The 12,117-nt window shown below is 41.7% G+C and overlaps 1 protein-coding gene across 1 annotated transcript in view; it reads left to right on the top strand.

The window, feature by feature from the left end:
* Nucleotides 1–801: 801 nt before the first annotated feature.
* The window catches only part of LOC115464521 (vomeronasal type-2 receptor 26-like), a 64,408-nt gene continuing 53,092 nt past the window's right edge, over nt 802–12,117 (top strand). The window contains exon 1 of the mRNA XM_030194885.1: nt 802–968. Within this exon, the coding sequence (XP_030050745.1) occupies nt 802–968 (167 nt within the window). The remainder of the gene's footprint in view (nt 969–12,117) is intronic.

Genomic DNA, 12,117 nt, shown 5'->3' with positions numbered 1-12,117 from the left:
TCCAGGTATCTACCACCCTTTCTGTGGAAAAAATACTTCTTGACATTATTCCTGATTCAGCCCCCCTCCAACCTAAATTCTACCACCTTCTCGTCTGTGGAAGAGGTTTGTTTGTAGATTAATACCTTTCAAATGTTTGAATATCTGTATCATGTCATCTTTGTCTCTCCTTTCCTCCAGGGTATACATGTTCATGTCCTCAAGTCTCTCAACATATGTCTTGTCATGCAAACTCCCAAGTGGATGAACTGTTTCATTTTTTTTGTTATCATTGACTGTTAAAATGCTATGTTATTATATCATGTCCTTCACAACATTCTAATCAAGTTTATGTTTGTCTAGTTAATTAAGGCCTGGAATTCATAAGGTTATATTTAAAAGAAACAACTTATATTTCATAGTAAATGCCATTGTCAGGAGTAGATATCCTTTAAGGATGAGCCTCTGAGCAGCAGGGCCCAACAGAAACCACACAGTTTCCTCACAGGTATTGGAGCTCATCTAGAAATAGAGCGGTCACCTCGATGTCAGCATTACATTTTCACAGTCTTTTCTCATTCTCCTTGAGGGAAAACGTACAGGCTACTTCAGTGCAGTTTAACACTTTACATGTATTCCCCATCATTCAAACATTTAATTAGATAGCACCATCAGGAACTGACAGCATCCCCCACAATTTCCAAGTACAACTTTTGGAGCAGGAAGAGCGAGCATCTTCACAGGAGAAGCTGTTTCATAGCATTAAAGATGGAAGCTCATCTGGTTCTGATTCTATTGATGCTCTGTGACATCCTGTGGAAGATGGCTGAGTGTCAGTGCACACTTAGAAACTACTTATCAATAAATCTAAAACCAGGATACCATAGAGATGGGGACATCATGGTTGGAGGACTTGTAACTCTAGAAACCTCTTATCCACTTGCTCATCTGTCCTTCACAACTGTTCCCTCATTTGAAGGAACTACCTTGTAAGTAGCATCCTGGCTTAGCTCCTATGTGAGACAGGTTTGTGGATCTTATTTTGATTGATCACTGACATGAAGTGTAGATATAACCTGTGGAAATTTTACCGATACTTTCAGATAAAGTATGAATGATTTCCCTATGAGTATTGCTGTATGGACAAGGTATCTACTAAGAATTTCATCTCCTTTTTCTGTGGATATCTTTCCCTTGAAATCACTTTAAAGATGCCCAACAACATGTTTTGTTTCTTCTCTCAAGTCCTCATACCTTTCTGGCAAGTAAAAATACACTTCTCCCTGTGTGCAGTTTTCCTAATATACAGTGTGTGAAGTTTTCAGATAGTCTTAGATCCTAGGTAAATGGATTGTGAAAAGTGCTCGCCCCAGGTCTGTTCAAGGCACATGTGCATTCTGATTGTATTTTGTACTGAACTACTTTAAATATTCACCAAACTCTCTTTCAAAGAAAAAATTCATATTTTGTTTTTGCATTTCTTTCCTAATTACTTTGACATCCTCTTAAGAATGAGCTGTTCATTCTTTTGAAAATTCTTCTTACTTGTATCTTATTGAAAGCAGATAAGAATTTGAAAGCTTGCTTTTCATCTTCCTTTTCCATTTTTCTTTTATGAAGTGTATTATTATCAACTTCAGCCCCTCTGTATATGACACATTCTGCAGATTATGAACCATTTGGGTCTCTTTGAACTACCTCCACCTTATCAATGTTCTTTTGTGAATCTGCTCTCTAGTACTATCTTCAGTTAAATTCTCACAAACCTCACTCCCTGTTTGCAGATTCTGCTCGTCACTGAGGGCCTCTTTTATCAAGCTGTGCTAGCAGTTCCCACGCGGCAATGTTGATGGAGGCCATTCAAAGTGAATGAGCTTTATCAGGATTGCCGCACCGAGAACCATTAGCGCGGCTTGATAAAACAGACCCTAAATTTCTTAAGTACCTTAATTGCTTGGGTAGAGAATTCAACAGTTTGGTACTCAGGTATGTGAAGCCTGTGACAAGGGTTAATTTTGTAAGAAAAACCTTTGCAGTTTGGATATGAGCATGAAGTATTCCCCAGATGTTTTTACTGAATTACGTGAAGGTAAATCAACTAATTGCTGCATGAAGGAGAGTGATAAACTATATATAATTTGGTAAACAGTTTTGCATATTTGAAAGGTGATCTTGGTGTTTATGGGAAGCCATTGAAGTTTTAACAACAGAGGGGAAGCCTTCTCAAAAGTGAGGTGCACTGTACACAAGGCAGGCAGCGTTATTTTGTACTGTTTGTAATTTTTTAAGGAGTGAGATTTTAATACCTGCATATATCACATTACAATAATCAGATTTGGATAGTAACAGAGATTGAGTGATAGTATGAAGTGTGGAGCTTGGGAAGAATGGACACAGGCTTTTTAACTTCCATAGTGTATGGAAGACGCTCAAGACCACCTTTGAGACCTGAGCTTCGAATGACAAATGCTGGCCAGCGGTGATGCCCAGGATTTTCATCAATTGATCTAAGGCATATGATGTGTTGTCAACAGTGGCGTTCCAAGGGGGGCGGACACCCGGGGCGGCGCCCCGCCCCCTGGGTGCAGCACCCCCCCCCGATGCAGCGCGGATCCCCCCGGCGAAAGACCCCCCCGCAAAAGAGCCCCCCCAGGTGCATGCTGCTGGGGGGGGGGGTGCCGCAGCGCGTGCCTGCTGCGAGTTTACTAACTTTGCTCGTTTGCTGCAGTTCCCTCTGCCCCGGAACAGGAACCTGTTCCGGGGCAGAGGGAGCTGCAGCGAACGAGAGAAGTTAGCGAACTCTCGCAGCAGGCACGCGCCGTGGCACCCCCCAGCTGCGTGCACCCGGGTGGACCGCCCCCACTGCCCCCCCCCCCTTGGTACGCCACTAGTTGTCAATAATGACTTTTTTTTTTAATGAAATGGGTTGATAGGGGTTGGTAAGCATGAGGAATTTGGTCTTTTCCCAATTGAATTTGAGTTTGAAACTGGATGCACAAGATTCCATCAGGTCTAAACTAGTTTTTAATCTCATGTATAATTTCTAGTAATTCCCTTTTGAAGGGAATATAAATGGTGATGTCATCAGCATAGATGAAGGAATTAAATCCATGAGCCTCAGTAAGTAACCAGTGGTGCCATCATGATATTGAATAATATGGGTGACAAAGGAGAGCCTTGTGGAACCCCAAATATAGAGACCCAGGGTGAAGAGCTATGACTTCATTGTTTTACTTGGTAGGATCTTAATATTAGGAAACTGTGCAACCACTTTCATTTTCTCCTCAAAGTAATTTGCTAGTTGGTCTGCAGAGCTAGTAGATTCATTCAGAGATTGCGTGCTGAGTAGATCATTAACCAAATCATAGAGCTTTCTGGTATTTAACTTGAGCCCACCTACATATTTAGCATAATAGTTTGGGCTTTTTAAATTTTATATTTGTATTTTCTCTAGACGCCTGCATGATTTTTTTTGCCTCTAATAGTTCATCATTGAAACATTAAGATAGCATTTTGGTAGGTCTAATCTTTGTTTTTGTAGGAGCTTTATCATTTAAAAGATCTAAGTATATATGAAGAGATTCTGTATATGGCACCTAAAAAATCGGTGCTGAAATCAGTGCCGACTAAATGTATTCTATAATCGGTACCTAGATTTAGGAGCCAATTATAGAATACACTTAGGTGATATTTCAGCGCCTAAATCTATGCACATCCATTTACACCAATGAAAATGTGGCACAAATCCTGGTACATAGATTTAGGTGTACTGGGCCATATTCTATAACTAGACACCTAAATTTCAGAATGACTATTTCCCCACCTTTAACCACACCTCTTTTTGCCTGCATATGTTAGAAGTTTGGCGCACATTGTTACAGAATGCAGTTAGCGAGTTGTGCGCCTAAATTCTAATCAGTGCCAATTAGTGCTTATTATTGCTTATTAAGTGCTGTTATCAGTACTCATTAGCTTCTTAAATTACGTGAATTGTTATAGCATCCGCACCGATTTCAGCACAGATCTTTAGGTGCACTATATGAAATTCGGGGGATAGTCTTCCAGTCATGAAAGAAGTTTGATGACTGAGAAATAGATCCTAATTGGTCAAAAGTTATTTTGGACCAGAAGGTAGAGGGATCAATCTTCCCTCTTGATGTAAAGGAGGAAACCTAAGCTTTTATTCTTGATTTATTTTTGCCTTCTTTCCAGTGGAGGGTTAAAGGTAACTTATTATGATCGGACCATGGGACAAGAGTCCATACAGGATTAGAAATAAAGACATTTGATGGATCAGTAAATTGGTATGTTAATAGATCCGACTGATGGCCTTTGTTGTGGGAAGAATTTCTAAAGGGATTAGAGAATTGCCAAGTTTTAATGAAATCTAGAAAATGTTTAGTATGTAGGTCTTCAGGTTTGTCTAAATGGAGATTAATGCCACCCATCAGTAATAGGTTACCTGATTTGACACATGTGTTAGAGATGAACTCAGTTGAGTTCCTCTTCAACCGCATTCCAATACCTGGAGGACAGTAAAGCAACAAGATATTGAAATGATTTGCTAGTGAGTCATCAGAGATATTATATGCAACGATTTCTAGATAGGGTGCTAGGAGTTCAGAAGTGCTGGTGACTTGAAGAAAGACATATATTAAAGCAATGCCACCTCCTCTTTTCTTTTCTCTTGTGAGATGTGCGATGTAACCTGGAAGACATATGTCATTGAGAATAGGGTCAATCTTAGATCATACCCAAGTTTCTGTTATTAGTATAAAACCAGGATGTGACTCCTCAATCCAGTTTTTAATAGTTTCAGTTTTATTGATAATCGATCTGGCATTAATATTAGAATGGGTAGATAGGAAACAAAGGCATCCTTGAATGGAGTGATTGTGGTTAACTGACGACTACATTGAAATGACACTAATCATGGTTATTAGAATGATTGGATAGTGGAGGGAACTTCGATCCAGACCTAGCTGGATGACCAGGTTTTGTTATTATTATTATTATTATTTTGGCTTCTATCAGTGCACAATCTTTACTTCAGCTGAGGTAGCTAGTCCCCCCAACTGGCCTGAGACAGGGCACCCCATGGACCAATACTTAACTGGCTTGGGGAGGCATTCTGCAATAAGCTCTTTTTTTTTTTTGTCTCCATCTGAAAAAATGGTGACACTATTTTTTTGTCATTCCATACTGTTTAAAATATAGCAGTACTTGTGCATTCTATTAGGGAGTAAAAGTTCTTTTCTGCACATGCATTAGAAGTCTGTGTGCTGAAACTCAGTGCTCCGCTCTAACATACAGATTATTACACTTCTACCTTGACTGTACATAACCAGTGAGGTGGGTGCCTGCAAAACAGTTTACAACAATTGTAAAAGTGCTAAAAAGAAAAGAACTCCATAATGCAGACAGAAAAGAAATAGGGAGAACATGTGAAGAAAAGAGAACCAAAGTTATAAAACACTGAATCTCTAAGGCTGGCTAAAGGTGCTCTGCTCAGCAAACGCTCGGGTAAAAAGAAATGCATTCAGTGCCGTCTTGAATTTAGCCCTAAACCAGTGAAAACTAACAGGGCTGCCGAGAGACTGGGCCAGGCCCGGGGCCCTGCCCTCGCTGCCCCGTCCTCCAAGGTCACTGCCGCCGCTTCCCCCTCCACCCCCGAGGTCACCACCGCTCCCCCCTCCACCCCCTGAGGTCGCCGCAGCCACTGCCCCCCCCCCCCCCCCCCCCCCCCCCGAGGTTGCCGCCACCGCCGCTCCCCACCTCTGTCCGCCAACGGGCCGGACCCCCTGCATTGAAATCGCAGTCTCACCTCCATGAAAGTAGTGCTGCAGGCAGCAGAACACCTCCCTTCGGCCCTCCTTTCCTCCTTGTGTCCCGCCCTCGCAGAAGTTACGTCAGACGAGGGCAGGACACAGGGAGCGAAGGAGGCCCGAAGGGAGGCGTTCTGCTGCCTGCAGTGCTGCTTTTATGGAGGTGAGACTGTGATTTCAATGCAGGGGGCAGATGGTCGATGACGGAGGGCGGGTGGGACTGTGGCGCCGGGCTGGGCCCCCCTTGGAGGCCCGGGCTCGGGGAATTTTGTCCCCCCTGCCCCCCCTCTCGGCGGCTATGAAAACTAAAAACACACTATGCAGTAAGATTTAGGAAATGTAGTTATGTGAATGTAGTTTTCAGGCAACAGTGTTCTAACTTGTGGGGTTTCCTGTGAGTTGTCTGCCATCTTGCAAAAAAGACAGCTCTAGCTGGTTATAAGAAAGAGCTGGATAATGAACTTTTGCATGAAACACTGAGGTTTAGTGGTCTTGCTTGTGAAAACACATTTGCATGTGCTGGTTTTCAAAAATATCATAGATAACGAGCCGCTTTCCATGTTTTTGCGCCACCAGGGGAGTGGCATGAAATTTTACTACAGAGATTGGACACATTTTAAAAATTTCTTTGCAAATGTTTGCAAACTGAAAAACACATCTCCTGCACGTACATCAGAACTGTGTTGAAGCTCTTTGTACCACTCTGCCTCACAGATTATTACATCCATGGCTTGACAGCACATTACCAGTGAACTGAATATCTAGTTAAGGGCTCATTTTCAAAACAAAAAAACATCCAAAAAGTGGCACAAAATGACATTTAGATGGTTTCCCCCCCCCCCCCCCCAAAAAAAAAAACCCATCCAAATCACTATTTTCAAAATCCATTTTAAGATGTTTTTCTACACAATTTGTCTGCAGAGCATCAGAATCACAATGGAGTGTATCGTGGGCATGTTGGAGGTGGGATTTGGGTGTTGCTAAGGCTTGGATATTTTTCTGCCATAATGGAGGAAGACAAAAACATTCAGAGCTAAAACCTAGACGTTTTGGGCTAGACTTGTTTTAATAATGAGTAAGACACAAAAAAGTGCCCCAGATGACTACAGGAGGGATTAAGGCATGACCCCCCCCCCCCCCTTACTCCCTCAGTAGTCACTGCCCCCCTCCCACCCCATCCCCCAAAGATATGAAAGAAACAGAACATACCACCCTCTATGGCAGCTATTAGAGCAGCAAACAAGTCCCTGGAGTAGCCTAGTGGTCAGTGCGGTTCACTGTGGTGAAGGGGATCCAGGCCCATAATCAACTCTATTTCACTTCTGGTGGAAAGTGTGAGCCTCCAAAATCCACCAAAAACCTATTGTACCGAAATATAGGTACTACTTGCAAGCATAATGGCTATTATAGTGGTGTACAGTTGGGTACAATAGGCTTTTGGTGGGTTTTGGAGGACTTCTCATACAATATAAGGGGGTAACAATGAGATGTTTACCTTGGACCTGTGGAGGGGCATAATCGAAAGGGATGTCCAAGTTTTGTTTAGGACGTCCTCGCAAAACGTCCTGATGGAGGGGCGGGGAAACCCGTATTATCGAAACAAGATGGACGTCCATCTTTTATTTCGATAATACGGTCAGGGACGTCCAAATCTTGAAATTTTGGTCGTCCTTAGAGATGGTTGTCCCATCGACTTGGTCATTTCTGATTTTCGGCGATAATGGAAACCAAGCACATCCATCTCAGAAATGACCATATGTAAGCCCTTTGGTCATGGGAGGAGCCAGCATTTGTAGTGCACTGGTCCCCCTGACATGCCAGGACACCAACAGGGCACCCTAGGGGGCACTGCAGTGGACTTCATAAATTGCTCCCAGGAACATAGCTGCCTTACCTTGTGTGCTGAGCCCCCCAATCCCCCCCCCTAAAACCCACTCCCCACAACTGTACACCTCTACCATAGCCCTTACAGGTGAAGGGGGGCACCTAGATGTGGGTACAGTGGGTTTCTGGTGGGTTTTGGAGGGCTCGCTGTTTCCACCACAACACAAAGCATACGAACTCGAAGAGAGACAGTGCTTTATTTTTTCAGTCATGTACCACGGACCCTGAGGCAGTAATTCGAAACTTGGGCCGAAGTTGGGCCTCGTCTGGTGGTTTTTGACTGCTAAATATAAAAGAAAAGATAAGTAACCGATTAGTGAAAATTCACACGGTTTTTTCTATGTCAGTATTTGAGCGGATTTGCCATACTAGCGTATTAAAAAAGAGGTTTTTTGCCTATGATGATTTAGAGGACCTCCTCATGCTGATGACTCAGCGATAGAATGTTCCCCTAGATTTTGAGGCTTTTCCTCTCAATAAATAATCATATACATCAGAGATTTTGGATATTTGTCATAGCTAGATTGTATTCTATTTCTCCACATATCCTTGCTTGCTCTGTGGTGGTTTAGATTTTTCCACCACAAACATAACAGGTAGGGGGGGGATGGGCCCGGGTCCGCCTGCCTGAAGTGCACTGCAGTACCCACTAAAACTGCTCCAGGGACCTGCATACTGCTGTCAAGGACCTGAGTATGACATCTGAGACTGGCATAGAGGCTGGGAAAATATTTTGAAAGATATTTTTTGAGGGTGAGAGGGGGTTAATGACCACTGGGGGAGTAAGGGGAGGTCATCCCCGATTCTCTCCGATAGTCATCCAGTCATTTCGGGCACCTTTTTGTGCCTTGATTGTAAGAAAAACACAACCAGGTAAAGTCTTCCAAGTGCTCTTCAGGGATGTCCTTTTTTTTCCATTATGGGTCGAGGACATCCTAGTGTTAGGCACGCTCAAGTCCCGCCTCCGATACGCCGCCGTGAACTTTGGCCATCCCTGCGATGGAAAGCAGTTGGAGACGTCCAAAATCGGCTTTCAATTATACTGATTTGGACGACCCTGGGAGAAGAACGTCCATCTTCCGATTTGTGTCGAAAGATGGGCATCCTTCTCTTTTGAAAATGAGCCCGTTTATGTTAAATCCATTGCAGTGTCCCCTAGTGTGCCCTACTGCTCACTGGGATGTCTATGTGGCCAGTCTACTAAAAATGCTGGCTCATTCAACATCCCAATGGCTTTATTTTGTGTGTTTTTTTACTTGGACTTTATTTTCTTAAATGGTCCAGAAAATTTAAAACACAAGACTGGATGCTATATGGTGCCTGAAAATTCCGCATAGAAAATCATACACCTAGGCGTATTCTCTATAGTACACCTAAATTTTGTAGAATAGGCTTAAATTTCCACACAGTATATAGAATTACGCCAAGCAGCTCTCCACAAGACCAAGTTTAGTTGCAGCCATTTACACTATGTTTTACTTGGCATAAATCCTGATACCTAAACTAGGTGCAGAGCGGATGTATTCTATAGCAACATGCATAGATTTTAGAAACTCCAGTATATCCAACTAGCACCAATACACTGCTTACAAACTACTATCACTTGATGATTTAATGATTTAAATGACCTCAGCGATGTCCGTTGCCATCATATTTATTGTAATGGCAACGTTAGACAACATCAATCATCTTCATCGGTCTACTATAAAGTAGTTCAAACCTTTTATTTTTTAATTTTTAAATTTTTAAATTAACTTAGCTTTCGGCTTAGCTTTTAAAGTCCATCTATCTTCAGACTCAGGGGGTCAAATGCCCGACATATGTTTCGCCCGAGACCGAGCTGTCTCAAGGGACTACCCCTACATGCACAAAAACAAGACTTATTAGCTCCCCTGCAAATAGCCCAAACAATCTTCTATGGGAAATAAACAGGGAAAATATTATTAAAACACTTACCCTGAAGATATTCTAGCGTCAGCTCTGCCCTATATAACAAAGATGGCGACAGCGTTTTTTCTAAAGGTTTAAATATCCCCTCCTAGTGACGTACATAGCCCCTCCCCCTCCAATCCTATTGGACAGATTCTAAATCAGCGATGCCCAATCAAGCTCGCTATTCAGACCATTAGGATGAACTGTCTGTAAAGAAAAAATATACCACTGTTCCCGAAAATTCAAGATCTTAGCAGTAGATCCTCCTTCCCTCTTTTCTACAATTTGTTCAATAATCCTCCATCTTATATCCTCTACCCGATGTTTCATTTGAAGCCAATGTTCTACCAGAGGAGCTTGGAGGTTTTGAGTATGTATATGAGATTTATGTTCTGTGAGACGAGTTTTAACAGATCTTGAACTCCTCCCTATATAAATCAAGTCACAAGGACAAGTAATCACATAAATCGAATTCTTGCTCTCACAATTAGTGTACGTAGTAGATTTCAAAATTTTATTCTTACCTGGGACCACCCAAGAACTGCCTAAAATTGTCAAAGAGCACCACTGACAATGCCCGCATGTTCCATGATTCCCTCCCATTCCACGTGCTTCTAGATCATAAAACTTTTTAAACCCTATCCACTCCCCAATAGATCTACCTTTAGTATATGATATTAATGGTCTTTCTAAAAAACAGGGATATAATTGAAGAATATGCCAGTGTGTTTTAATAATCTGTGCTAATTTTTGGCTAATGTCAGTAAAAGGTAGTACACAGGTTAAACTATCCACCTCCTCACTAACATTCTTTTCCATCAGAAGCCACGATCGATGAGCATATCTAGCTCTAGTGTATGCTTTTTTAACAGCAGCATGTGGGTATCCTCGCAAGAGAAATCTCGATTTCAATTCTTGTGACTGAATTTTAAAATCTTCAACAGAGGAACAAACCCTCCTAATCCTCAGAAATTGGCTTACTGGAAGATTAAACTTTAGCTGATATGGATGAAAACTCCCAAATTGTAGGAACGTATTTCTACTGAAAGGTTTACGATATAAAGATGTTAGAAGCTTATTTTCTTCCTTATATACCCACAAATCCAGAAATTCAATTGCCACTTTACTTGATGACATCGTAAAGGAGATATTAACATCCAATGTATTTAACCATTCTACAAATTTCTGCAGAATCAATTCAGACCCAGTCCATAGAAAAAAAATATCATCTAAGAAGCGTTTCCACATAGATACTGATTCAAAAAAATGAGAACCATAGATTTTCTTCAATTCTAGCTGAGCAATACAGTATATAGGGTGGCCACAGAAGGGGCTAAAGTCGCCCCCATCGCTACTCCCTCAGTTTGTAAATAGAAATTCTTATGAAACCAAAAATAATTGCTCGAGATCACCAATTCTGCCAGCATGAGAATAAATTCCGATGATATCCGCTGGGGTCCCGATCGCGCTTCCACTACATCTTTAATGATCTGTAAAGCTCCTGATTGGGGAATCTTAGTATAAAGGGACACAATGTCCAATGTCACCAATATAGTATCTGCGGATATCCCATCAATTTCTTCAAGCACTCTCAAAAAATGTGAAGAGTCTTTCAAAAAGGATTTCATTTCAGATACTTGCTTCTTCAGGAATACATCAATAAAGATAGATAACGGTTCTAAAACTGATGACTTGGTGAAGACGATCGGGCGACCCGGTGCTCTTTGACAATTTTAGGCAGTTCTTGGGTGGTCCCAGGTAAGAATAAAATTTTGAAATCTACTACGTACACTAATTGTGAGAGCAAGAATTCGATTTATGTGATTACTTGTCCTTGTGACTTGATTTATATAGGGAGGAGTTCAAGATCTGTTAAAACTCGTCTCACAGAACATAAATCTCGTATACATACTCAAAACCTCCAAGCTCCTCTGGTAGAACATTGGCTTCAAATGAAACATCGGGTAGAGGATATAAGATGGAGGATTATTGAACAAATTGTAGAAAAGAGGGAAGGAGGATCTACTGCTAAGATCTTGAATTTTCGGGAACAGTGGTATATTTTTCTTTACAGACAGTTCATCCTAATGGTCTGAATAGCGAGCTTGATTGGGCATCGCTGATTTAGAATCTGTCCAATAGGATTGGAGGGGGAGGGGCTATGTACGTCACTAGGAGGGGATATTTAAACCTTTAGAAAAAACGCTGTCGCCATCTTTGTTATATAGGGCAGAGCTGACGCTAGAATATCTTCAGGGTAAGTGTTTTAATAATATTTTCCCTGTTTATTTCCCATAGAAGATTGTTTGGGCTATTTGCAGGGGAGCTAATAAGTCTTGTTTTTGTGCATGTAGGGGTAGTCCCTTGAGACAGCTCGGTCTCGGGCGAAACATATGTCGGGCATTTGACCCCCTGAGTCTGAAGATAGATGGACTTTAAAAGCTAAGCCGAAAGCTAAGTTAATTTAAAAATTTAAAAATTAAAAAATAAAAGGTTT

This window comes from Microcaecilia unicolor, chromosome 3, assembly GCF_901765095.1.
Source record: "Microcaecilia unicolor chromosome 3, aMicUni1.1, whole genome shotgun sequence".
NCBI classification, from domain to species: Eukaryota; Metazoa; Chordata; class Amphibia; order Gymnophiona; family Siphonopidae; genus Microcaecilia; species Microcaecilia unicolor.
This window is presented reverse-complemented; position numbering and strand designations above follow the sequence as displayed.